The following is a 26,133-nucleotide window of genomic DNA, read 5'->3' on the forward strand; positions in this document are numbered from 1 at the left end:
TCCGCTTGTAAAAAGGCTTCTTCTCAGTTATCGTCTTGCTGTTCGCAACTTTGATATTGCAAGTAGCATCTCCTATATGCTAGCTTGTCCGCCTTCTATAGTTTAACTGGTTGTTCATTTATCAGATAATACAATTAATAATCACCAGAGGTATTGTGGTTGGCTAACGAGTTATACGCACGCAACCTTAACGAGAGTCAGAAGATTCAACTCAACTACTAATCTCGTGCCCACAATATCTTCTCGTATAGGCTACTGTGGCTGCGAGCCACAATAAAATAATATTTATTGCAAACGTGAAACGGTACTTACAGGTTCTTACGATATACGTAGCCTACAATAATTTACCTCCGTAACGTATGCGATCTAGACTCCACCATGAACAGTTTACAAGAATGCTGCTTTTGGCATAAATTTAAATCACTTAAATACAGCATTCCAGCTGGCGGTACTTAAATTTCGTAACAACACGCTTCAACACGGATAATGAAAAACAGGAAATTCTAAACCATTGACAAAGCGCTTTCAGCAATGTGCTGAACAGTTTGAAAAATACACAAAGCAGGCTGGCGTGATGACGGCACAATCCCCCAGACTGTTTTAATTGAATGACCGGATCCGATGATATGGAGCGCAAGCCGCTACGCAACCCACTTTGATATACCGCTTTTGCTGAAAGTCGTCGGGTGTATCTCACCGCATCCACAAAATGACAGTTTTATCAAAATAGACGTTGCGTGAATCAATGACATCCTTGTAATGTGTCTTTTAATAGCAGCTCTCGAATCAAACACTTTTACAAAATAAAACACTGTATGTTGCTTTTAAGATTCTTTTTATGACGCCACGTTTAGATAACATTTTGTGACGTAACGGTTTGAGCAACTATCTGACGTCAACTTTATGGCATAACGTTTTCTCCTCATCTATGGAAAATTAAAAAAAAAACTAGCCCCCTAAACTACCAGAGGCGTTAGAAAGTAGTAAGTCGACAATTGAGCTGAGTTTGTTACTAAAAAACAAGGCTAACAAAACTTTCGAACCACAGTTATCAACAGGGAGTCGAACTGTTTGACTTTTCCGGTTCGGGTTCAAGGATTTTTTCGGAATACGGTTCAGTTCCGGTTCGGCTCCGGTACGACCATCGTTATTTCAAAACCGGTTCATAAAGTCCCGGTTCGGATATAATATAAGTTGTGTTAAATCTATAAATGTGGATCAATATATGCAGAGAACAATCTTTGAATAGTAAGTCATTCAATCAAAGTTACGTGACGTATTAAAAAAACAGCAACTCATTATTGAAATATCTAAAAAATAAAAAAAATCAACGTTTTTTTAATCAATATTCAAATTTGTTCATAAAATTTTAAACATGGCATAACTCGACTATTTAAAATACAAGTTGTGACGTCATGCTGGAGTGAACCGCTTTTGTTAAGAGGTTCGGGTACGGTTAAGGTTCATTTTCTTTCAAATTATTCGGTTCAGTTCCGGTTCGGGTCCTTGAAATCGTTCAAAAAACGGTTCAGGTTCGGTTACGGTTCGAAAAAAATTGACCCAAAACCGGTTCATAAAGTTCCGGTTTGGTTCCGGTTCGACTCCCTGGTTATCAACGTCCACTTTAAGCATCAGGTAAAAACTGACTCTTTTTAGTTCATGTTAACACGGAATGGGGGACATTAGCTTACAGAGTAGCCTACTAAATTACCAATTCCAGTCTAAATTCAACAGGGCTGGTCCAAACAGCAATATGATTTTGTTGGTTAACCACAAACCATATGATAACTTAGTGATAAACTTTTTAGTAGTTTAACCTTACACTAAATGGGGCTTCTTTGCTTACAAAACTAATACAGCGCAAAATATTGTGATTACATTTGTATTCGATGCTTTTATTTGTCAATAATACAATAACAAGAATTGTTGCTTCATTGGAGGTCAGCAGCAATAGGCCGTAATTCTCCGTCTAGAAGGAAATAACAACAGATATTTAGTTTAGATTACCGGTAGTGATTTAAATTCGTGTACCGTATAGCGGTGTTTGTCAACCCATATTGGTCGCGATTTGTCTAATTCTAAATAGAAGAATCAGGTGGCACTATATAAAGACAAATTGCATTGATTCTCCACAAGCTTTCGCCCAACTATGCTTCACCCGGTCAAAGTAGTTTCTTCTTTGTAATGACTTATTGACTTGACTTGTGCACTAAAGTCAATGTTTTCAAATAACTTGACTTGACTTTCGTCTTGTGGACAAATGACTTCAGTTTCAGTTTAAATGAAGTGTTTTCATTAACTATTCAAAAACGCAAGACTTGTTTTTGCACGTAAAACAAGCTTCCTGCTATAAAGTGCGTTTTTATTATTTTTAAGCTCAGTTATTGCTCACAATCGAAAGAGTTTACCAATTTTAACAGTTTACCTTTTTGCTTTAATGTCAATGACATGACTTGATGTTAACTTGTTCTAGTTATGACTTGACTGGGAATTGTCTTATAGGCAACTAATGACTGGGACTTGACTTGTTATTTATTCACAAAGACTTGACTTGGTTAATTATTTACAAATTACTTTTGACTTGGACTTAGGCCATGTTAAAATGACTTGTTTACAATAATGTCGGTTGATCTTTAAACAGTTGAACATATGCTCAAAAAACAGGGGCCCATAGTTGTGGTTTTTCACCGGCGCCCTCTACTCCCTAAACAATGAAATATCCACACACGCATATGTGTTAACAACTGTAATCTGGCCCTTCTGAAGCTGTTTTTTGTCCAAGGATTACGGCTAACGTATTATTATTAGTACACCGAAAAGCTATTGCAGACTTACCGAATCTGTCGATCAATGATGCAAGCAGGGCAGGCTAGAAAAACAACGTACCTGTCCTGCTGGCATCATTGGTCGACAGATTCGCTGAGTCTGCGGTGACTTTCGGTTGAAAAATCACTTTTTTAGTTAAAAAAATCACAATATGTTTTCGAAACCGGAGCAAAACACAATAAAAAAGCCTCACTTTTCAACCTGCTTAGTGCGGATCGTTCCTCGCAACGCAGGTTCTCCTGTAGTCCGCGCAGCAGTTAGTTGGTTGTGATATGTAGCGATTATGGAATGCGCATGTTAACTCGCAACCGCAGGTATACCCACCTCCTTTCTTACTGCCGCATCTTCCCTTACAAGTGCTGTAGTCGATTCTGACTGGTAAAAAGCACATTTTATGGTTTAGGTGCAGGACATTAAGCCGGTGGTTCTTGACCGGGGTGCCTCGGCACCCTTGGGTGTTATTTCTAATGCTCAAGGGTGCCGGGAGATATTTGAGAATCTTCAAGAATGTGACTTTTGCTCAACTCATTTTTGTGTGAGATTATAGTGGAATAAATCCAATTATAACTTCCTACGTTGTGTAGAGTTGATGTGTGTTGTTTCAGTTCCGTTTATTGTGACATTCTAGTGAATTACCTACGAAAAAATCTTGTAGGGGTGGCGCAATCTATTAATTATTTATGAGGGGAGCCACTCGCCATAAAAGGCTGAGAAACACCGCATTATACATTAGAATCAGTGTTGTAGTGACTTGAGTCAATGGCTTGATTTATGAACATAATTATAAGCTTTAAAAACAAAATCAGCAATGTTTACAGTCAATAATCTGCTAATGATATTGCTCAGATTTAAACGAAATAAAATAAACCAACTATGCAAAGTTGAATTTGAATCAAAACAAATCCGCAATGTTTCTAGTAAATTCTCAAGTTGAAATAATAACTAAAAATAAATGAAGCAACTATTTAACGTTGACTTTGAATCAAAACAAATCCGCAATGTTTCTAGTAAATTCTCAAGTTTGAATAAAAACTAAAAGTAAATAAAGCAACTATTTAACGTTGACTTTGAATCAAAACAAATCCGCAAAGTTTCTAGTAAATTAACTGCTTATTACATTGTTCAGATTTAAAAAAAATATATTCTTAATAATGAATCTATTCAAAGTTGAATGCGAATAAAAACAAATCCGTAAAGTTTCTAGTAAATTATCTGCTGATAATATTGTTTAGATTTAAAAGAAAGAAAATAATATAAATTATTGCAACCATTCAAAGCCGAATTTGAATAAAAACAAATCCGCAAAGTTTCTAGTAAATTATCTGCTTATAATATTGTTTAGATTTAAAAGAAAGAAAATAATATAAATTATTGCAACCATTCAAAGCCGAATTTGAATAAAAACAAATCCGCAAAGTTTCTAGTAAATTATCTGCTTAAAATATTGTTCAGATTTAAACAAAAATATTCTTAATAATGAATCTATTCAAAGCCGAATTTGAATAAAAACAAATCCGCAAAGTTTCTAGTGAATTATTATCTATTGATAATATTGTGCAAGTTTAAAAGAAAAAAATAAATAAACTAAAAAAAATTAACTATTCAAACTCGACTCTTAATATACTAAATCCTCAAGATTTCCAGTAAATTATCTCGTGATAATATTGTTCAAAAAAGAAACAAAGAAATATATATAACAATGCAACTTTTTAACGTTCATTTTGAATGAAAAACGAATCCGCAGTATTTCTAGTTAATAAAACTGATTGAAAAAAATAAATTCTACATTCAATATTGTTTTGGAAATAAATTTATTGTCTTTTACTGCGTAATTTCTACATTGTGAAAGAGAGCCTATTGTGTAAAACCTATAAATTGTACTGAAATGTTAAAGTTGCTTCACAGTTTTATTTTGAACTTGATCAACTGACAATATCAAACAACAAGGTAAGCTGTTTAAAAACCTTATTTGTATAGGACAAAGCTAAATCATCGAACTTAACATGAGCGTTAAGCTAAATTATCATGTATCAATGTACAAATCTATTAATTTCGGAATTTGCTTTTGACCGATTAAGCAAAATAAAAAATTATTGTTTGTAATTAAGATTTAAACAAAGTCAAAACTTTTAAGTTGTTTTTAAAAAAATATTCTTTTTTGTTTTCTGAAGACGCCTTTTTTAAATTTCTCAAGTATATTAGCGTACATGTAAATAGCTCTTTGCTTCTGTAATCGATTAGTTTTAAGTTTTAAGTTAAATCTTTCAGTTTAACTGCATTCTACATTTTAATGATTTCGTAATATTGTTCGTATGTTTCAGATGAACAAGTTTCTCATGTTTGCGCTTCTACTTGGCCTCCTGTTTCTAGTTGAACAGAGCGAGGGAAGGTCGGTTTACAAGTCTCTTCTGCTCAGGGGTTATAATTGCATTTGCTGTAATAAAGGTTGCCGTTGCGCTACTTATAAGCGTATTGTCAAGAAAAAGCGTGCCAAAAAGGGTCCAAAAAAGGGTCCAAAAACAGGTAATGTGACCGGGCAATGTAAAGCTCATGTTATTACGTTGTTTTACAATAAGATACACGGACTTTATAACGAATTTCAAAGCCAAAAAGATCGAGTAAAACGACACCATTTTAATAATGACGTTGCGTATTGGAGACCCATCGCACAGGCCAAAATTTTTTTAAAGGGATGATTTGCTAGATCGATTAAGGGGTATATCAGGGGCGCTCAGTCCAAAAAGGCGATTGCTTTTGCAGAGTCGGCTCTAGTTTTTGAGATATTGTCAGCTAAAAAAAATCATCAGCTAAAAAAAAACATTAACTGATGATAATAAGCCAAAAGTGTCTAATAAAACTAAATCATTTAACAAAGAGGCTTCGATACACACTTGTAGGCCTATTATCATCAGTTAATGTGTTTTGCCAGATGAAGATGATATAAGTGCCTAGCGAAACATACGCATTGATTCGAATTGAGAAACAGAAGATGCCCATTCATAGGGTGAAACAAATATTTCTAATAGTAATTTTAACAAACGATTTTACGTTTTATATCAATTTTCTTAAAGAATCTTAACATAATCTGATGCGAAAGCAGTCATTTTTATTTTACATGTTTTGGTCTGCGGGAGATTCTTTACTTCCGAAAGCGTTTCAGTTTATGTTGCATTTAAATTTGTTTTCAAAATACACAGTTTGTTGAAAAAAAAATGGCTACACTAAACAAGAAATAAATCCACTTTAAGCTGACCAGTGAATTCATTTTTAGATAGCCACTTCGAAATGCCTGAGATCAACATGAACGACATCGAGTAAGAAAAAAAGGTAAGTTCAAATCGAAAAGTGTTCAAAAACCATATTTAAAAAAAATTAAGTTAATATTTAAAAGCTAATGGTATTAACTTTCTGTGTGTAATTTAATTTGGTAATCTAAGAATTTCTTGTAGAAAAGTTAATATTCAAACAATTATTTTTATGAATTTCAGATAAATCAATGAGATGTAACAACAAGGTATCTTCATGGATCCGTTGTTTATTCGTATGTTGATCAATAAATAGAATCAGAAACGTAAACTTGTGATTATTTTTACATTTGTGCTTACGATTTTAGCTACGTAGTGGCACATTTGCTTAAAAGGGTTATTGAATAGAACTATCCCGAAATGTTTTCAACAATTAGCTGTGGACATTTTATGTAGAAGGCAAAAGAAACTAACTAATTTAAAATAAAGCAGTTATTTAAAGTTAACTTGGAATAAAAACAAATCCGCAAAGTTTCTAGTGAATTTTCTACTTAATTGTTGTCCATATATAGAAGAAAATAATACTATAAAAAAATGCAACTATTCAAAGTTGACTTTGAATGACAAGAAATCCACAATGTTTCTAGTTAATTATCTGCTGATAATATTGTTTAGATTCAAAAGAAAGAAAATAATATAAACTAATGCAACTATTCAAAGCTAAATTTGAATCAAAACAAATCCGCGTTTCTAGTTAATTCCCTATTGATAATATTGTTCAAGTTTAAAAGAAAAAAAACAAACTAAAGAAATTTAACTATTCAAAGTTGACTTTGAATAAAAACAAATCCGAAAATTTTCTAGTGAATTTTCTACTGATTTTATTGTCCATATTAAAAAAAAATATGTATAAAATAATGCAACCATTCAAAGTTGAATTTGAATTAAAACAAAACCGCAATGTTTCTAGTAAATAATCTGCTAATGATATTGTTCAGATTTAAAAGAAAAAATATTTAAAAAAACTGCATCTATTCAAAATTGGCTTTGAATAAAAATAAAATCCGCAATGTTTCTAGTTAATTAACTGCTGATAATATTGTTTAGATTTAAAAGAAAGAAAATAATATAAATTATTGCAACCATTCAAAGCCGAATTTGAATCAAAACAAATCCGACATTTTTCTAGCAAATTTTTGGCTGATATTATTGTTCATACTCAAAAGAAAAAAGAAATATAAAATAATGCAACTATTCAAAGTTGACTTTGAATAAAAACAAATCCGACATTTTTTTAGTGAAATATTTGCTGACATTATTGTCATAGTCAAAAGAAAAAATAAATATAAAAAATGCTCCTATTCAAAGTTGACTTTGAATAAAAATCAAATCCGCAATGTTTCGTGTAAATGATCTGCTTATAACATTGTTCAGATTTTAAAGAAAAATAGATAATATAAACTAATGCCACTATTCAAAGCCGAATTTGAATTAAAACAAATCCGCAAAGTTTCTAGTGAATTATCTGCTAAAAAGAAAGAATATAATATAAAATAATGCAACCATTCAAAGTTGAATTTGAATATAATAAAATCCGCATAGTTTCTAATAAATAATCTGCTAATAACATTGTTCAGATTTAAAAGAAAAAATATTTAAAAAAATGCAACTATTCAAAGGTGAATTTGAATTAAAACAAATCCGCAAAGTTTCCAGTAAATTACCTATTGATAATATTCTTTAAGTTTAAAAGAAAAAAACAATCTAAAAATAATGCAACCATTCAAAGTTGACTTTGAACAAAAACAAATCCGCAATGTTTCTAGTGAATTTTCAGCCGATATTATTGTTTACATTAAAAAATAAAAAATAAAATAAAATATTGCAACTATTCAAAATTGACTTTGATGAAAACAAATCCGACATTTTTCTAGTGAAATATCTGCTGATATTATTGTCATATTCAAACAAAAAAAAAATAATGCAACTATTCAAAAAGTACTTGAAATAGACACAAATCCGCAATGTTTCTAGTGAACTATCTGTTTTAGATTTAAAAAGAAAAAAAACTTATAAAACAATAAAACTATCCAAAGTTGACTTTCAGTCAAATCAAATCCAAAAGTTTTCAGTAAGTGTTTTGCGGCTAATTGTTTAAATCCGATAAAAAGAAAGAAAAAAATGTAAAATAATAAAACCGCAATGTCGACTTTGAATAAAAACAACCCCGCGATGTTTTTAGTGCAATTCTACTTCAAAGTTGGATTAGACAACAAAAAGGCCGATAGAACGATTTATCGAGCCGGCAAAACAACAGCGCCACACAGCGGTCAGCAAAAACTTACTCGGTAAGCTGCAAGTGGGCGCCCGAGGTTTCCAAACGCCGTGGCTGCAAATTGATTGGAAGACAGGTCGACCAAGAGGGAGTCTGTATTCCCCCTTGCATGCGTAGTAGATCTCATGGCCGTGCTTGTAGACTTTGTTTTTAATCTTGCCGAATACTTCCCCGTACCTAATGTCCTTAGGTTCTCTGCATGCTGTAAGGAGAATAAACGACGTTAATAGCCCAGCTCGGTTGGTAGAGCGACGGTCTTGGTTTGGCCGAGGTCTGGAGTTCGAACCTTACCACATGCTAGTTTTACAAACAGGAAGTAGCAGGCAACAAAGCTATGGTTGTTTATTGACTTGCGACAGTCCCGGTATGACCGAGGTCGTGAGTTCAAAACTCACCGCAGCCTAGTTCTACGAACAGGATGCAGGAGGCAACTTTGCTATTGTTGTTTCTCAACTCGCTCCCCTCTGAGCCTGTGCATCTCAGTTGGTGAAGCGACGGTTCAGGTATGTCATTAGAAGGCACAAACAAGCAAAAATGACCAAATTTGACATAAAAACGGTGAATTGAATTTTATATTTTGATAAAAAAATCCTATTTTAAATTGGTATCCGATTGGAAGGGTTAACTCACTGGGCCCATAGTAATCACAACAATAGTAAAGTATTCCTAAATGTTTTATTGACATCATGGTTTGTCTATTATGAAGAACAAATTCCACTTGCAAATTCTCATTAATCAGGTATATAAAAAAACATACTTTGTCTAAGAAAAAGTTTGTGCGAAAATCTTTACGGGTATATAGTTTATGTATTACTCTAAAATATTTTGACGCAAATATGTTAAATACCAACGTTTTTTTAACTTTATTTCGTTCAATATTAATACAGCTTTAAGTTAATAAGAAAACAAAACTGTTTTTTTGTAGCTCACTTTATTTGAATGAGATATGTTTAACTACTACAAAAACATCGAATCAGAGCCGATACCCGATGCTAAGTGGTAGTATCGGTACTTGTCTGATACTATAAGTTGGTATCAGTGCCGATCCGATACCGAATTGATAAAGGAATTCAGCTATGATTTGCGCTTTTTTCCTTAGAAGAAAATCTATCGAAAGGACTAGACTTCTTACCGCTAAATCCGTTTTGTGTATGACAACCTGGGAAAATTATGTACAAGTGTTTCAATTTATTCTATATTGCTTTTTTGAGCACAGTAACGATGCTATGGGATCGCATTTATTTTTTTACATAATTTCGGGTTTCAGTAGCGGAATAAAATGAAGTTTTAGACATTTCAATTTTTTTTCAAAATATCAGGTATCATAATGAAACGTCAAGTATCGGACACCCAATTAAATACCCATTAACTAATTTCAAGCAAAATTAGATTACACTAATATGTAAAATATCCTACTAAAATACCAGCATGGTACATCATATTAAATACCCCATTAACTAATTTCAAGCAAAATTAGATTACACTAATATGTAAAATATCCTACTAAAATACCAGCATGGTACATCATATTAAATACCCCATTAACTAATTTCAAGTCAAATTAGATTACACTAATATGTAAAGTATCCTACTAAAATACCAGCATGGTACATCATATTAAATACCCCATTAACTATTGTCAAGTCAAATTACATTACACTAATATGTAAAGTATCCTACTAAAATACCAGCATGGTACATCATATTAAATACCCCATTAACTATTGTCAAGTCAAATTAGATTACACTAATATGTAAAGTATCCTACTAAAATACCAGCATGGTACATCATATTAAATACCCTATTAACTATTGTCAAATCAAATTAGATTACACTAATATGTAAAGTATCCTACTAAAATACCAGCATGGTACATCATATTAAATACCCCATTAACTATTGTCAAGTCAAATTAGATTACACTAATATGTAAAGTATCCTACTAAAATACCAGCATGGTACATCATATTAAATACCCCATTAACTATTGTCAAGTCAAATTAGATTACACTAATATGTAAAGTATCCTACTAAAATACCAGCATGGTACATCATATTAAATACCCTATTAACTATTGTCAAGTCAAATTAGATTACACTAATATGTAAAGTATCCTACTAAAATACCAGCATGGTACATCATATTAAATACCCCATTAACTATTGTCAAGTCAAATTACATTACACTAATATGTAAAGTATCCTACTAAAATACCAGCATGGTACATCATATTAAATACCCCATTAACTATTGTCAAGTCAAATTACATTACACTAATATGTAAAGTATCCTACTAAAATACCAGCATGGTACATCATATTAAATACCCCATTAACTAATTTCAAGTAAAATTAGATTGTACTAAAATTTCAAGTATCATGCTAAAATATCAACATGGTCCACCCCATTGAATACCCATTATCTAATTTCAAGTTATATTAAATCATACCAAAATGTCAGGTATTGCACTAAAAAGTCAAATATCGGACACCTTATTTACTACTGTCAAGTTAAATTAGATGAGGAATGATTGTTTTTTATACAACTTACAGGCTGCACAAGTGTGCGGCGGATTATCCCACGCTCCATTCTTACAAGTGGCCAACGTGTGTCCTCCCAGAATAGAATAGGGATGTTCACACAAGAATATAACAACCATACCGTCGTAGAAGGGTCCTACTCCAACAATCTGACCCCATTTAGGGTTCTTCATGGGGGAGCATTCTGGGCGCGGTTCTGGAAAAAAAATTCATTTTTAACTTTCGAATTTTGACTTTTGTTAAATCCACCGATTATTACAATAAGTACCACAAATCAGTAGGAAATCCTTACCTTCAATAGGGCAAATGAGGGAATCTGGACAGCATTTGTACTCGTCTGTATCCACACAACCCGGCAAGCATTGGCAAGGCAGCTCTGAATCAACCTCGGCAGTGCATCGGCCAGCACAAGTCTTGTCTGCAAACCGAACACACTTAGTATACTTGCGTTTTAAACGCGTGATTTTCAACAAAAGTTGTCATGAAGTTACTATTTATGTCCAGAAAAAATCATCAGATGCCAAACCTAACCATTGCCACGCAAGTCATTGCTACGACAAGCTATAAGCTTGTTAACATTTAATGTATTCTACTGTATATTTTCTACCAGTTGTTCTCGAAATTGTTTTGCGACGCCTTTCGAAGAGTTTGTTGGGACTGCCAGGGAATACGAACTTAACTGTAACTTAAATGTAGCCCCAGCTTAAGAACCCCTGCTTTAATGTTGGTCAGTATTTTAGCGTTTCGACACCCCTCCCCATGTGTTGGCTCCGGTAAGTGACAATCATTCCATTCGCGGTCATGTACCTGTGTTGTTTTTGCAATGCGTTAATTAAACCATTAAAAATCGCGGACTGGTCGAACTCAAGACAAAACTTAAATGACTGTTCTTATGCGTTTTTACACTCCTGCCCTTTTGTTGCCTTATTTAAGTGTCATTTCGTCCATTCGCAGTCATGTCCCTATTGTCCTTGAGCATGACACTGACTTTCACACGAACCGTTGTTCTAATGTTAGTTAGCCAATTCGCATTTTTTACACTCGTGTCCTTTAAGTGTCATTCCGTCTATATGTTTTTACACCCACCTTCCTGTGTTGCCTCTTTTAAGTAGTGTCACACCGTCCATTCGTGGCCATATCCCTTTTGTCCCTCTATGACACTGACTTTTACAAGAACCACTGATTCAAAGTAAGATAGCCTATTGGCGTTTTTATACTCCTGCCCTGTGTTGCCTCCCTAAAGTGTCAGTCAGTCCAGTCATGTCCCTGTATGATACTGACCTTCACAATAACGACTAATTTTATGTTAGTCAGCCGATTCGCGTTTTTATACTAATTTCCCTGAAATGTCACTTAGTACATTCATGGTCATGTTCCTGTGTAGTTTGCAGTGCGTTAGTTAAATTATTTAAAATGGCGTACTGGTTTAATTTACAACATGATATAAAGTTAGCTTGCCCATTGGCGTTTTTTACGCTCAAGTCCCTAAAGTGTCCTTTCGTCCTTTGAGGTCATGTCCCGGTATGACACTAACCGTCACATGAACCACTGATTTAATGTTAGCTAGCCTATTGGCGTTTTTTACACTCATGTCCCTAAAGTGTCTCCGTCCATGCGCGGTCATGTTCCTAACCGTCCCTGTATGACACTGACCTTTACAAGAATCCTTGCTATATTGTTACTTTGCCCGTTCGTATTTCTACACTCCTGTCATTGTGTTGCCTCCATTAAGTGTCCCTCCGCCCATTCGTAGTCATGTCCCTATTGTCCCTGCATGACACCGACTTTCACAAGAACACTTGCTATTATGTGAGAATTCCCTATTTCGCGTTTTTTATGCCTTCTAACACTAATGCCTTACTCAAGTGTCACTCAGTCCATTCGCAGTCATGTCCCTGTATGACACTGACCTATACAGATGGGGACATCCTCCGACCAGACTCCGCCGAGCTGACATTTGGCGGAATTGCTACCGACCAGGTCGTAGTATGCGCCACACGCGTAGAAAGCAGTGTCCCCAACGTTCCATACGTCTTGTGGGGGAGATGTCCGACCGTTTACTGGATCTGACCGGCTTGGACAGGTCGTTACTGTTAAAAATACTCGAGTTATGCTTGCACCTTCGTAGGGACGTTATAAAAAACGTAACAATAAACAAACACAATCCCATTGTTCTTGCGACAAAGACGGAATGACGTCACAAAGGTTTGAGAAAGATTGAATTTATCACAAAATAAATTTTTGTTTATTTACTGAATTATGCTATATTTTTCTAATGAATCAGAAATGATTCATTTTGGAAAATCACAGAATCAAAGGCGTTGCATATGTTGATAAAAACCTTACAGTCATAAAGTCAAGAACCCACCGATTAAACTTAAAAATAGCCTTTTTGATATATTACTATAAAAATAAAACAAACTAACAAATCGCAGGGATGTTGTAACCAAGTAGCTTGACAATGAATTGCAAAGCCAATAAGGACGAGTTCTCATACACATTAACTGAAGATGATACAGGTTAATGCAAGTTTCTCTGACACAACCTCATTCAAAGCGCTAGCCCCAATGCTGACCCCAAAATTATGCGATCTTTGAAAATTCTATGAACGATTGTCGAAAAAAATGCTATTTAAAAAATCTCCCGTTTCTTAAATTAAGTTTTACAGGTTTTTCTCAAAAGCAAGGGCCAAGGTGATTTCCATTATCACATATATCCTATATGAATTAAATTCTCACTTTTACTGCCAGTAGATGAGCTGCTATCTGCTGATCGGCTTTCAGGCCGAAAAAGGATTTTTTTAACCCTACCGGAAGCCATCTGAAGTACTCAGATCAAATGCTTAAAAACTTGTTTTAATCGCCAACAAAGCTATACTTACGAATGCATGTTGGCACAGCACTGGACCATACTCCGTTGTATCGACAATTAGCAGAAGCGGATCCAACCAAGTTGTAGTTATTGTTACATGTGTAAGTGACTGTATCTCCAACATACCAATAACCGTCTTCTGGGCTGGATGCGGAACCGTAGGCTGGACTTGCTCTGTTTGGACAGGTGCCTATCAAAAAAGTATTTAAGTTGAGACCAAAGCTGCAATTAAGATGATGTTAGTCAGTGTTGTAATGACACTTAATTTACTGTTTTTAAATGACTTTTTAAGTCTTTTGGAGAAAATACTTGATTTGATTTAAGTCTTTCGGACATATGACTTGACTTGACTCAAGTGACTGTTTTTAAATGACTTGACTGAAGTCTTTTGGGAAAAATAACTTGACTTGACTCAAGTCTTTTGGAAAAAATGACTTGACTTGACTTGACTTAAGTCTTTCGGACATATGACTCGACTTGACTCAAGTGACTGTTTTTAAATGACTTGACTTAAGTATTTTGGAAAAAATACTTGACTTAACTTAAGTCTTTTGGAAAAAATGACTTGACTTGACTTTTAAAACAATTTTAGGCAAATGACTTGACTTAAGTCTTTCGGACATACGACTTGACTCAAGTGACTGTTTTTAAATGACTTGACGTAAGTCTTTTGGGAAAAATAACTTGACTTGACTCAAGTCTTTTGGAAAAAAATACTTGACTTGACTTAAGTCTTTCAGAAAAAATGACTTGATTTGACTTAAGTATTTTGGAAAAAATACTTGACTTAACTCAAGTCTTTTGGAAAAAATGACTTGACTTAGACTTAAGTCTTTCGGATATATGACTTGACTTGACTTAAGTCTCTTGGAAAAAATTGACTTGACTTGACTCAAGTCATTTAGATAAACGATTTGTGTTCTATTGGGCATTTAAAAAAATATATAATTGAGTTATTTATTCTAATTGTTGAACATAAAACAATTTGCTTGCTGTACGTTTCATTTTGTTACTGCTATATTGCTATAATCGACGTATTGTTTAAATCGTAGCCTACGGGTTTACCAATTTTAACACTTAACGTTTAAATTTGTATTAAAACACCTATAATTATGACTGGGACTTGACTTGTGATTTATTCAAAAAGACTTGACTTGGACTTAAGTCATTTCAAAACGACTTGTTTGCAACAATGGCATCGGGAATCGGTTGCGATTCGATATTATCGGACATCCCTAGTCACTTACGGACGCATCTTGGAACGGGATGAGACCAGACTCCGTTGTAGCGGCATATGGCCGAGCTGTGTCCTCTTAGTCTGTACTTGTCCTGGCATTTGTAGGTAACGGTGTCACCTACGTACCAATAGCCGTCTTTTGGGGAAGATCCTTCTCCATATGCTGGTCCTCTGCGATTGGCGCAAGTGCCTGAAGGCGGGGAAAATAATTTTCTTTGAAAGGTGGTATTACGTTTGGTCGCCATGACTAAAAGGTATTGTAATGACTTGACTGAAGTGCACTTAAGTCATTGCTTTCAAATGACTTTACATGACTTAAGTATTTTGGACAAAATGAATTAGGTGCACTTAAGTCGTTGGTTTTAAATGACTTGGCTTGACTTAACTTAAGTCTTTTGTGGAAAATGACACGACTTGACTTAAGTCTTTTGGACAAAATTACTTGATTGAAGTGCACTTAAGTCATGGTTTATAAAATAATTTGCTTGACGTAAGCATTTCGCACAAATCAATTAACTTAAGTCTTCCGGACAAATGAGTTGGCTTATTTCTTTTGGACAAATGACTCGGGTTGGAAAGAAATGTAGCAGCTTTTTACAAAAAAACAAATTGCTATATGTTACGTTTTGTGTTATTGTTGAGTTACTGCTCATAATCAGACGAGTTTATCAATTTTAATAGTTTAAAAGGCTCAATTTTTATGACAAAGACTTGACTTGAAGTTGACTTGCTCTTATAACGACCTATTGGGCAACCGATGACTTTGTCTGGGACTTGACTACTTTTTAAAAAGACTTGACTCGGATTTAAGGTATTTCACCATTGACTTAACTGGGACAGTCCTTTAAAAATGACTTGTATACAGCACTGTCGTTTATGTTAGGATTAACAGTGAGCTTGCTAAAGCGCATTTTGATGAAGTGCTGAAGTGCTTTATGACCTTTTTAATTGTGTAAGCATTCTATTACTTGTGTTCAAAGATCACGGAGCACATGGTGCTTTGACATTGTAGTTGTCCTTATTGCAGTTGGTGTTACCACCTTGTCGCAGTAGAAGCTCACATTGTTAGTTACTTGTTAGTGTTTGGCGATGACTTGCTGATCTAAACAACTTACTGATTCTGTTTCTGTTTTATTACCATTGTTTTGTATTCATTCGAATTAAGATATAAATCCACTTGTGTAAGCCTTTGTGTTTTAATAAATTCCTGTACACTTTGGAGCACAATACACGTTTTTTTTAGTAATTTTAATAAAAATATCAAAGCCATAATATTCGATAAAATCGACATCAAATTGATTATTACACTGATGATGGCATAAGTTATTGCTGAAACGTCTGTAAATTGCGAAATGTTGATTTTATCGAATATTTTGGCTTTGATATTTTTATTGAAATTCCTGTTCACTGATAAAGACTTCAGTATCGGATCGGATCCATTAGTTTTCTGTTTACTTACGAACGCATGTAGGTACGCTGTGAGACCAGACTCCATTGTAGCGACATGTGGCCGACTTGGAGCCCCTCAGTCTGTAGCTTTCGTCACACTCGTAAGTGACAGTGGAACCCACACGCCAGTAACCGTTGGCTGGGCGAGACGCTGAACCGTACTGAGGGTGCCCTCGGTCGGGACAATAACCTGCGTAAAAGGTGCTATAGTTGTCGGACTTGGACAACTAGATAATTCTATGGAGCATAATGGTTTGAGGTTGTAGTAAGACGTAATAAGAATATCAAAGCCTATACAGAAATAGGTATCATTTTAAACGTTTCGAATAACTCTTTATTCATTTTCTACATGGATGTTGAAAATAAATGAAGAGTCATTCGAAACGTTCAAAATGATATCTACTCCTGTTTGGGCTTTAATATTCTTATTACGTAGATAATTCTAGTTTTCTAATTTAATGAATTAGAGCAAAATGAAGCTTATTCTAATTCTAATCTAATTTGTGAATTGCTTGTGTGCTCTAATTATAGGTCTAAATCCAAATCATGTTTTACCAAAAATGCTACTTTGTCCAACGGCATTTTTAGTTCCTCAGGTGAAACAAAGAATTCCAATTAAAACACTTTGGTTGGAACGACTTGTATGTAATTTTTACAGTCTAAAAGGCATAAAAATTGCAGACATATTTACCATTCTAGTTCTTATTAGAATAATTTGCAATTTAAATTTTAGAAGAATTTGCTATTTAAACGGACGTACGTGCACGCGTATACGCGCGTAAGTTTAGCTCACGGCGGCATTTAGGGGTCTGTATATGCTCACAGGTTTATTTATTTAGTCGTTTTTTGAAAGCCTAATACACTATAGGCACATATTGCGCATACGCACGTTAACGAAAGTTCATGCCTGCATATACGCGCGTAAAATGAACTCACGGCGGCATTTAGGGATCCGTATGTGCTCACAGGTTTAATCATTTAGAAGTCCTTTTAAAAATATACCAACAAACTATTGGCACATAGTGCGCTTACGCACGTTAACGGACGTACGTGCATGTGTATACGCGCGTAAAAACAACTCACGGCGGCATTCAGGGGTCTTCATGCGCTCACAGGCCTTATAATTTAGTAGTCCCTTTAAACGCACCAACACATTATAGGCACATATTGCGCTTACGCAAGTTAAAGAACGTATATGTACATGCGTATACGCGCGTAAAATCAACTAACGACGGTATTTAGGGGTCCTTACGCGCTCATAGGCCATAGATTAATCATTTAACCGCCTTTTACAAGCACTCTTTAGGCACACATTGCGCTTACGCACGCTAACGGACGTACGTGCCTGTATATAGGCACGTAAAATAGATCCTTATGCCCCCATAGGCCTTATCATTTAGCCGCCCTTTTGATAGAAGCAACACACTATAGGCACACACTGCGCTTACTCAAGTTAAATAACGAGCGTGCATCCGTATACGCGCGTAAAATCAACTCACGGCGGCAAACTGGCTTCGGGGAGTTCCAGACTCCTTTGACACATCGGCTAAGCGGACGTCCGTCGAGCCAGTATCCGTCGCGACACGTAAACCTTGCTTCATCTCCGTAAGCCCACGAAGTCTTGGGAGGAGAGTATCTTCCAAAGGATAAAGCACCGAAGTGCTTGCAGCCTGGAAATAAACAAGTCGTTGCTTGAAACGATCCGACAAACTTTGGAGTTGTGTGCATTCCTTGCTTAATATAAAAACTGTTGATACCGCGAAAGATACATACACATATGTGTATAAATTCTGTGATCTAGCTCTTCTTCATTGATTTTTGATCAACTCTGTAAAAAATAGTATCCCCCCCCAAAATCGCATCTTTTGGGCATATTCGTGGAACCCCAATATACAATACTTGGGCTGCTAAAACCTGAAGCAAGATGGGTATAATATGTAATAACCCCAAAATTAAAAAATTGGGATCTAAAAATGTTCAGCCCAGCCCTATACTATATTGGGTATAGAGCATATTATCACCCCATATTTACCCTATTAGTGTTTGCTAAATGATTAAAAAGTTAACTTTTTGAGGTGTGCATTACTTGGTTAATCTATAAACTGTTGATACAATGAAAGATACACATATGTCATAAGTTTACAACAACTGTTACTCAGTAAAAAATGGGTTTTAAAAATGTTTATACCAATACTATATTGCTATATTGGGTAAGAATATGTTTTCATCCAATTGGTTTCAAAAAGTGTTTTGGGTACCGGTACGTTCATAAAAGAGCTTGTACCCGAATAACTAATCTTGGGTACCCAATTAGTTTAACCTTGGCTATGTGTGTCAGTTCCTGACGAAGGCTTGCCGTATAGTAATCTGAGACGTTGGTTGAAGAAATATATGCCAGAAGAACCTAACTAAACATACTATGCCTGGTAGCAACAGCATATTTAATATTTATAGTTTAACCCAAATAACCTTTTAGGGCTTGAAAATCTGAATTATATAAAAAACAGACTTCCATAGGGAAAAGAACCGAAATACTTGCGGTGTGGAAATAAAAACAAAGTTGCTTGAAATTACTTTTGCGAAACTTACATACACATACGTGTACAAACACTGTGATTGCTTAAATAACAAAAATGTAAATTATTCGAAAATAAAATGTAATTGTATTTGAAAACACAGTAAAAGTAATTGATAACAGAGTAACACCAAACCAATATGTGAGTCAGTTTTACATTTAATTTATCAAAGAAATAAGTTACAGCAGTACATTTTTTGTGTCGGATTCAGCATCACCGCACCCCTAGGAACAGTTCTCGTAACCCTTAGGGGTTCGAGCACCCCTGTTTAAAAAACCTTAGACTTGGACCTTTTTGCGAGCTCTGTTTTTTAACTCCATTATTTGATGCGTCTATATGTCAATTTTGACCTCTGCATTTTTCGTTTTTATTGCTTTTGGGGGCTATCCCCTTTCGAGCTCTGCGTTCCTCTTCTTTCTTTTGCGTCTCTGCCTCTTTTAAGCTCTGCGTTACTCAGCTTTATCTTTTTTTGCATCTATGTCTTTTTTGTCTTTTTTTGTGATAATGTCTTTTCGAACTCTGCCCTCCACATTTTTGCGTCAACGCCTCTTTCGCGCTCTGCGTTTTTCGCCCTTTTTGCGTCTACCCTCTTTTTCGTGCTTTGCTTTTTGTCTTTTTTGTGACAATGTATTTTCGAGCTCTGCGTTTTATCCCCCAGTCAACTCACCGCATTCGCATGTCGGCAGGCTGGTCCACGAGGCAGTTGCCGTGCACTTCCGCCGTGGATTTCCCACGATGCGACACCCAGGCTTGCACCTGTACGTAACCTGGGCATCCCTCAGGTAGGAATTCTTGTAAGGCGTGAAGCCGATCTGATGCCGGCCGAGGTCGGGACGGCGACACACAACGATTACAACGCCTGAAACAGGCAAAAACAAAATCATGTTCAACAGCAGTGTTATACAAGTCACTTTGAAATGACTTAGGAACCTGTCCAAGCTGAAACAAGCTAAATGGTATTGTTAACAGAAGTGTTGTAAAATCCAGTCAAGTCCTTTGTGAAGTCCAAGTTAATTTATTTGTGAAATAACTTAAGTTTCAGTCAAGTTATTTGTGAACGACTTAAAGCCAAGTCAAGTCTTTCCTGAAATAACTTAAGTCCTAGTCAGGTCGTTTGTGAAATAACTTGAGCCCAAGTCAAGTCTTTCGTGAAATACCTTATTCAAAAATAACAAATCAGTTCCCAGTCCATGTCATCAGTTGCCCAGGTCAAGTCATTTTTAGAGAAAGCCAACTTTAAGTTAAATCACGAATATAAAAATAAACGATGAACTATTAAAATCGGTAAACTCGTCCGATTAAGAGCAATTATTCAACTAAAAAATAAAACATTTAACAGTCAAATCGTTATGTGTGCAAAAATTGAGTTAAATAACTGACATTTAAAAACACTATCATTCGCGACTTGACGTTAAGTTATTTTGTAAATGACTTGACTTAAAATTAGTTATTTCGCCAACGACTTGACTTATAATTAAGGTATTTTGGAAACAACTTTATTTAGAATGGAGCTATTTTTCTAGACGACTTGACTTGACGCTTTTGCGATTGAGCGAGGTGAAGAAAGCCACAATGCAGATCTTTGTCAAAACCCTAACGGGAAAAACAATTACACTTGAGGTTGAATCCTCTGATTCCATTGAAAATGTGACTTAAATTAAGTGATTTTTGTAAACGACTTGACTTGACTTAAAGTTAAGTTATTTTGCAAACAACTTGACTTGAATTTAAGTTATGTCACAATAAATACTGCATAAGGCTTACAAATAATACGCTATTTTGCAAATCTCTTAACTTGGAAATAAGTTTTTTTCCCAAACGACTTGTCTTAGAGCTAAGTTGTTTCGCAAACGACTAGACTTGAACTCATTTAACTTTACCTTGATGTAAGTTACTCAAGACACTGTAAACCTCACAGAAATACGCTCCATACTTACGTCGGCACTGAGGGGCAGTTGACCAGACTCCGTCGTCACAAGTTCTCTTGTCAAAGTTAATTCCGTAGTTGTTTGAAACGCACGTGTATGTGATCTTGTCTCCGTGCGGGTACCAATTTTTGCTTGGAGTGAAGGTAGCATAGTCCACGGCTGGTGGCTTTCGGCAAGCTAAAAGAAAGTCAAGTCGATTTAAATTCGGGATTATTGGACTCGTGACTAGATTTAGGTTAAGTGTTCTTAAACTGGACAGAAGGACAAAAGTTATTTAGGCAGAAGTTATTAAACTGGGGACTAGATTTAGGTTAAGTGTTCTTGAAAAGTGGACTAGATTTAGGACAGAAGTTATTAAACAGGGGACTAGATTTAGGGGGTCCAGGAAGGGCTAGTTGAAATTCTTGACTTGACTTAAGTGCGTTTAAGTCAATTTTTTTTCAATGAATTGACTTAACGTAAGTCGTTTTGGTAAAATGACTTGATTTGACTTAAGTCTTTTAAAAAATTTACTTGACTTGACTTAAGTCTTTTAGACAATTAACTTTATTTGACTCAAGTCTTTTAGACAATTAACTTGATTTGACTTAAGTCTTTTAGAAAATTTACTTGACTTGACTTAAGTCTTTTAGACAATTAACTTTATTTGACTTAAGTCTTTTAGACAATTAACTTTATTTGACTTAAGTCTTTTAGAAAATTAACTTGATTTGACTTAAGTCTTTTAGAAAATTTACTTGACTTGACTTAAGTCTTTTAGAAAATTTACTTGACTTGGACTTAAGTAATTAAATTAAATACCACTGATCCCACGTGAGACTTGTTCTAGGGCAGGGATGTCCAACATTTTATTATAGTGGGCCGCATTGACACTTGAAATAATTTAATGGGCCACAGAACCTATTAAGTTTCAAGATTAAGTATTGGCTTTTAGAGCTACAACGGGCCTTTGGCATTATATATGTATTTTTTACCCATATTATAATATTAGTGCGCCCCTAAAAGCTGACTGGTACATTTTAATTAGGCTAATATTGAACGTTTAAAATACTACTTGGGAGTGAAAATGACTAGCGGGCCGCACAAAAATTTCAGACGGGCCGCAGGTTGGACATCCATGTTCTAGGGAGTTCATGATGGCCTCATTGAAATCTTACTACAGCGTTGTAATGATCCAAGATATTTTTTAGAGGTCTGTGGTAAAAAAGTTCAAGAACCCCCGATCTAGGGGGTCCATGAAGGTCTAATTGAAATTAATGACTTGACTATTTTTTTTTACTATTTTTAAATAACTTTTCGTAGTGCATTAAAGTCACTAATTTTAATTGACTTGACTTGACTTAAGTATTTTGGGCCACTTGACTTGGATCTGAGTCATTAAGGAAAAATGATTGAATCCCTTATAGAAAACTATAAAACTCTTTCAAAGGGTATTTGATGGCTGTCTTCTAAAAGAGCAGTGGAATTTCGTTTAACGTTGTATGCAAACTAAAATACAAAAGGGAAGAATTCAAAGGCGACATAATATTATAAAGTCAGAGGAAAAACTGAAAGGCCTATATTTTGCTTTATATTTGTGAATTGCTTTATACTTATGTTTGATGCCAATGCGACGACTTGAAATTAACTTGCGTAACTAATGACCTATAGGTGGGGATTTAACTTTCCATTTGTTGAAAATGACTTGCCTTGAAATTTAATTTTGATATCAATTTACAAGAAGACTTGAAACACCTTAAAAACACTGCTTCAAGCCAATTGGAGATTAAATAATAAAATTATTGCTTTACCCATCCAAACCCAAACGCTAACTCGCAACCTTGCCCAAATAAAGTTAGCAATGCTGCCTTAATGTTTCTAATTGATTTTGGATTACGTGAAATACCTTTCTTTCTGGTGCAATACTGAGCGTAATCAGCGCAGCAGTCGTCGTAGTAACTTGGAGTTCGACAGGAATCGAGACAGCTGCATCTTGCATAAGTGAAGCCGCCCGCATAATCTCCACAATTTCCATCGCAAGAGGCTGCCAAAAACAAAAAGAGAGTTTATTGTAATGAGGGGAAATCCCAAGTTGGAAATATTAATAGAAATTTAATTATTTAAAAATAAAATAAATCCGTAAATCCCAATTTAAAATAATAATCCAATAAAAGTTGTAATCCTTATTAAATCAAAAATCACAGTGGGAAAAAAACAAATAAAATTTTAATCATTTGTGAAATAAATCTTCAATCCCAGTTGAATTTATAAGTCCAAATAAAAATGTAAGCAGTTAAAACAAATCTATAAATCCCATGAAAAACGAATCTATAAATCCCAAAAAGTTTTTAAACTTCATAAATCAAAAATTCGTATTTGAGAATATTATTACAAATTAAAATTTCCAAATCAAATTTTAATCGTAAATCAACCAATAAAGTTAATAACCTAAAAAACACTACGATTTATAATGACAGCATGTACTACCGGGTCAAACGGGCCGTTCATTTTGCGCAAAATCTCAGTTATCGGTAGCCTATAGAAACACCATATACGAAGTACCGGTGTATCACATTTATCACGTAAAATAGTGCTTCTTAAACTTTTTTAGTTTCGTTCACCCCTAGCATCTATCTTCAGATTTCATTCACCCTTGTCGAATGATATGATAAAACTAAATCGTCTTTATATAACAGCACAAACTAACTTAGGTTGTTTCGATTTTTGTTAAGATTAACTCAAGCTAAGTTTCACCATTGTAAATCTACAATTTCTCGAGTCCAGGAATATAAAGCTACAAAAGCACAAAACACACTCACCAAATTTTTGTATTTATATACTCAGTGCAAACCAACTTCATTATTACAAAAAGCAAAAATAATACCAAAAACCAACAGTTCAGTTGTGGATTTACTGCAGGGCTATCATTCATTTCTGACGGTTCACCCTTATTCACCCCTTTTGGTTGGTTCACCCCTGCAACAAATTTATTCACCCTGGGGTGAACCATTCACCTGTTTGAGAAACACTGACGTAAACAACTCCGCCAATAATAATTAAAAATGAGGCATAGGACAAATAATTATAAACAGATCCTCTGGCAATTGTAATTGTTAATCAACGTTTCGGCAAGTTATGTGATTAACACTTACAATTGCCAGAGAATCTGTTTTTGGTTATTTTTACTGTTGCCTTGTAGCAACAGTTTATTTATTAAACTACGCCAAGTTTGATCCATTAGTTTCCTCACCTGCATTTGCAGCAGCTACAAACAAGGCCAAGGCGAAACAGGACAAAACAAACTTCATTGCCGCCAGTTCTTGTTGCTTCTTGACACGAAAATAAGTTCAGTTGGCTGCGCGTGATTTATTTTAAGGCTCGACTCGCCAGTTAAAATCCGCCTCTGGCGTGAAACTCCATTAGAAAAAAGCCGAAACACTTGTTAATCCGTTCTCGGAGATTCTACATCGCGGAATGCTTCGTTTCGGGCGAATTAGTTTTGCGAACTAATTGAACTAAAGAAAGAAATGAAAAAGCCTTAGTGTTCTCATGAAAGAATTTTTGATAATTTAGGGAATTTGTTTTCTGAATTAATTTGAAAAGAAAACCGAAAAGTGACAAAACCCAAGAAGATAGAAATGCCTTAATTGTGTCCATAAAGGGCTATTTAAAAATACACACTATTTAATCACATACAAGTAGCGAAATTAATTAGTAAGGAAGTCATAATTTCATAAAGCCTAATAACCTTAAAAATATATTTAACCACATGGAAGTTGCGAAATCAACATACTCATTGTTCTCCGAAGAGACTGTTTCAAAAAACATAACAAAAATAATTGTTTAGCGTTTTTTTATTTTAAACACCTTTCGCCAGACTTCTGTCTTTGTGTCCGAAAACTACAATTGCTCTATATAGTCGCACAAAAAGGTTGTAAATTGAAATAAAGGTGAAAAAACTAAGCTGATAGAAATGACTAATTTTTAATCATTTGATTGTTTTACGAGATTTACGATTTTTTAATAATAAATTAATCTTGTCCACAAAAAGTTCCACTGATAAACTAAATAGCCCTACTGCTTATTTAAAATCCGAATACACTGTCTTACAGCTAGCACCCATGTAATCCATTTTTTTAAAGGTTTATTCATTAACGCTTTGCACATTAAAATCAATTTAAATTTCAAATAAAAACAATTCCTTTACCTTTTTCATCTAAACAAATAAAATAATCTAACACCCGGTATTTCCCTCTCTAAGGCGTTTTTGCTGGTTCTTTCCTCTTTTTTCAGGTTAGTCATGCCAAAACCACTATGACGTCATAGTATAATCGGTTGGAAAGTACCGATGTACTCTATTTGTGGAAGGTCAACAGAAAGTTAATTGGGAACATCTCTTGTAAACAAATAGCTTCCTTGAGTGGCCTAAAATATATGATTTTAAAAATGTGATAAACAGAATCTTACCAAACATTTAGGAAAATAATGTTTTTTATTCTATCGACACTCGATTCTATTTGACAGGGTTGACCTGAAGAATTAAGACCAGTCTCGGTTTCAGATAACTTGACTTGACTCAAGTCTGAATGACTAGACTTGGACTTAAGTTAATACGTGACTGTAAAAATTAAATTAAATTATTTGTCTTCGTAACTAAAATTTACATAATCTTTTGCATTTTGTTAAAACCGTATACAATGAAAAAAAGTTATACAAAGAATTTAACATACATGACCAGCGTGAATTTAATTCCATTATAAACAGGGAACTTGCAATAGCGCGCAAGGCTACACTGTTATTCAAACCATCAAGCCATGGCCTCTTAATCACAAATACGTGTTGACATAGGCGCCGAACTTTCAATGTTCCAGGGCTTTCTTTTTTAAATCGTTTTTGTTATATTTTCGTTGAGGCAATGCCTATTATAATTGGACGAGTATAACAATTTTAATACTTTAACGTTTTATTTTGTATGTCGATGACATGACTTGAAGTTGACTTGCTCTAATAATGACTTAAATTGGACTTGACTTGTTTTTTGGAAAATACGTGACTTGGACTTGAGTTCTTTTAAAGACTTGAATGAGACTTAAAATATTTCAAAATGCGTTTTTTGCAACACTGATTGACACTAAACACTTTTTT

General features: G+C 34.7%; 1 protein-coding gene across 2 annotated transcripts; it reads right to left on the bottom strand.

The window, feature by feature from the left end:
* Positions 1–1,866: 1,866 nt before the first annotated feature.
* Positions 1,867–24,427, bottom strand: LOC146158104 (complement component receptor 1-like protein). 2 transcript variants are annotated; one of them, XM_083385915.1, is made up of 14 exons: positions 24,239–24,427; positions 22,895–23,032; positions 21,019–21,186; positions 19,749–19,940; positions 18,005–18,175; positions 16,516–16,695; positions 15,067–15,246; positions 13,830–14,009; positions 12,859–13,038; positions 11,241–11,366; positions 10,959–11,144; positions 8,417–8,608; positions 3,028–3,201; positions 1,867–1,969 (listed from the first exon to the last, which is right to left on the bottom strand). In XM_083385915.1, exons 1-13 carry the CDS (start codon positions 24,294–24,296, stop codon positions 3,032–3,034), a joined length of 2,121 nt encoding a protein of 706 aa, XP_083242041.1. In that variant the 5' UTR covers positions 24,297–24,427; the 3' UTR covers positions 1,867–1,969; positions 3,028–3,031. The 2 variants fall into 2 exon arrangements, with proteins under 2 accessions (XP_083242041.1, XP_083242040.1); XM_083385914.1 differs by having other exon boundaries at positions 3,020–3,201; positions 24,239–24,426.
* Positions 24,428–26,133: the final 1,706 nt, after the last annotated feature.

This window comes from Ascidiella aspersa, chromosome 3 (assembly GCF_963924565.1).
Source record: "Ascidiella aspersa chromosome 3, kaAscAspe10.2, whole genome shotgun sequence".
NCBI classification, from domain to species: Eukaryota; Metazoa; Chordata; class Ascidiacea; order Phlebobranchia; family Ascidiidae; genus Ascidiella; species Ascidiella aspersa.

Coding starts and splice junctions, on each gene's coding strand:
- LOC146158104 (XM_083385915.1), bottom strand. CDS start 24,296: ATGAAGTTTGTTTTGTCCTGTTTCGCCTTGGCCTTGTTTGTAGCTGCT. Junction 23,033..24,238: donor TGTAGCTGCTGCAAATGCAG/GTGAGGAAACTA, acceptor TGTTTTTGGCAG/CCTCTTGCGATGGAAATTGT. Junction 18,176..19,748: donor CCTGCCGACATGCGAATGCG/GTGAGTTGACTG, acceptor GTTTATTTCCAG/GCTGCAAGCACTTCGGTGCT.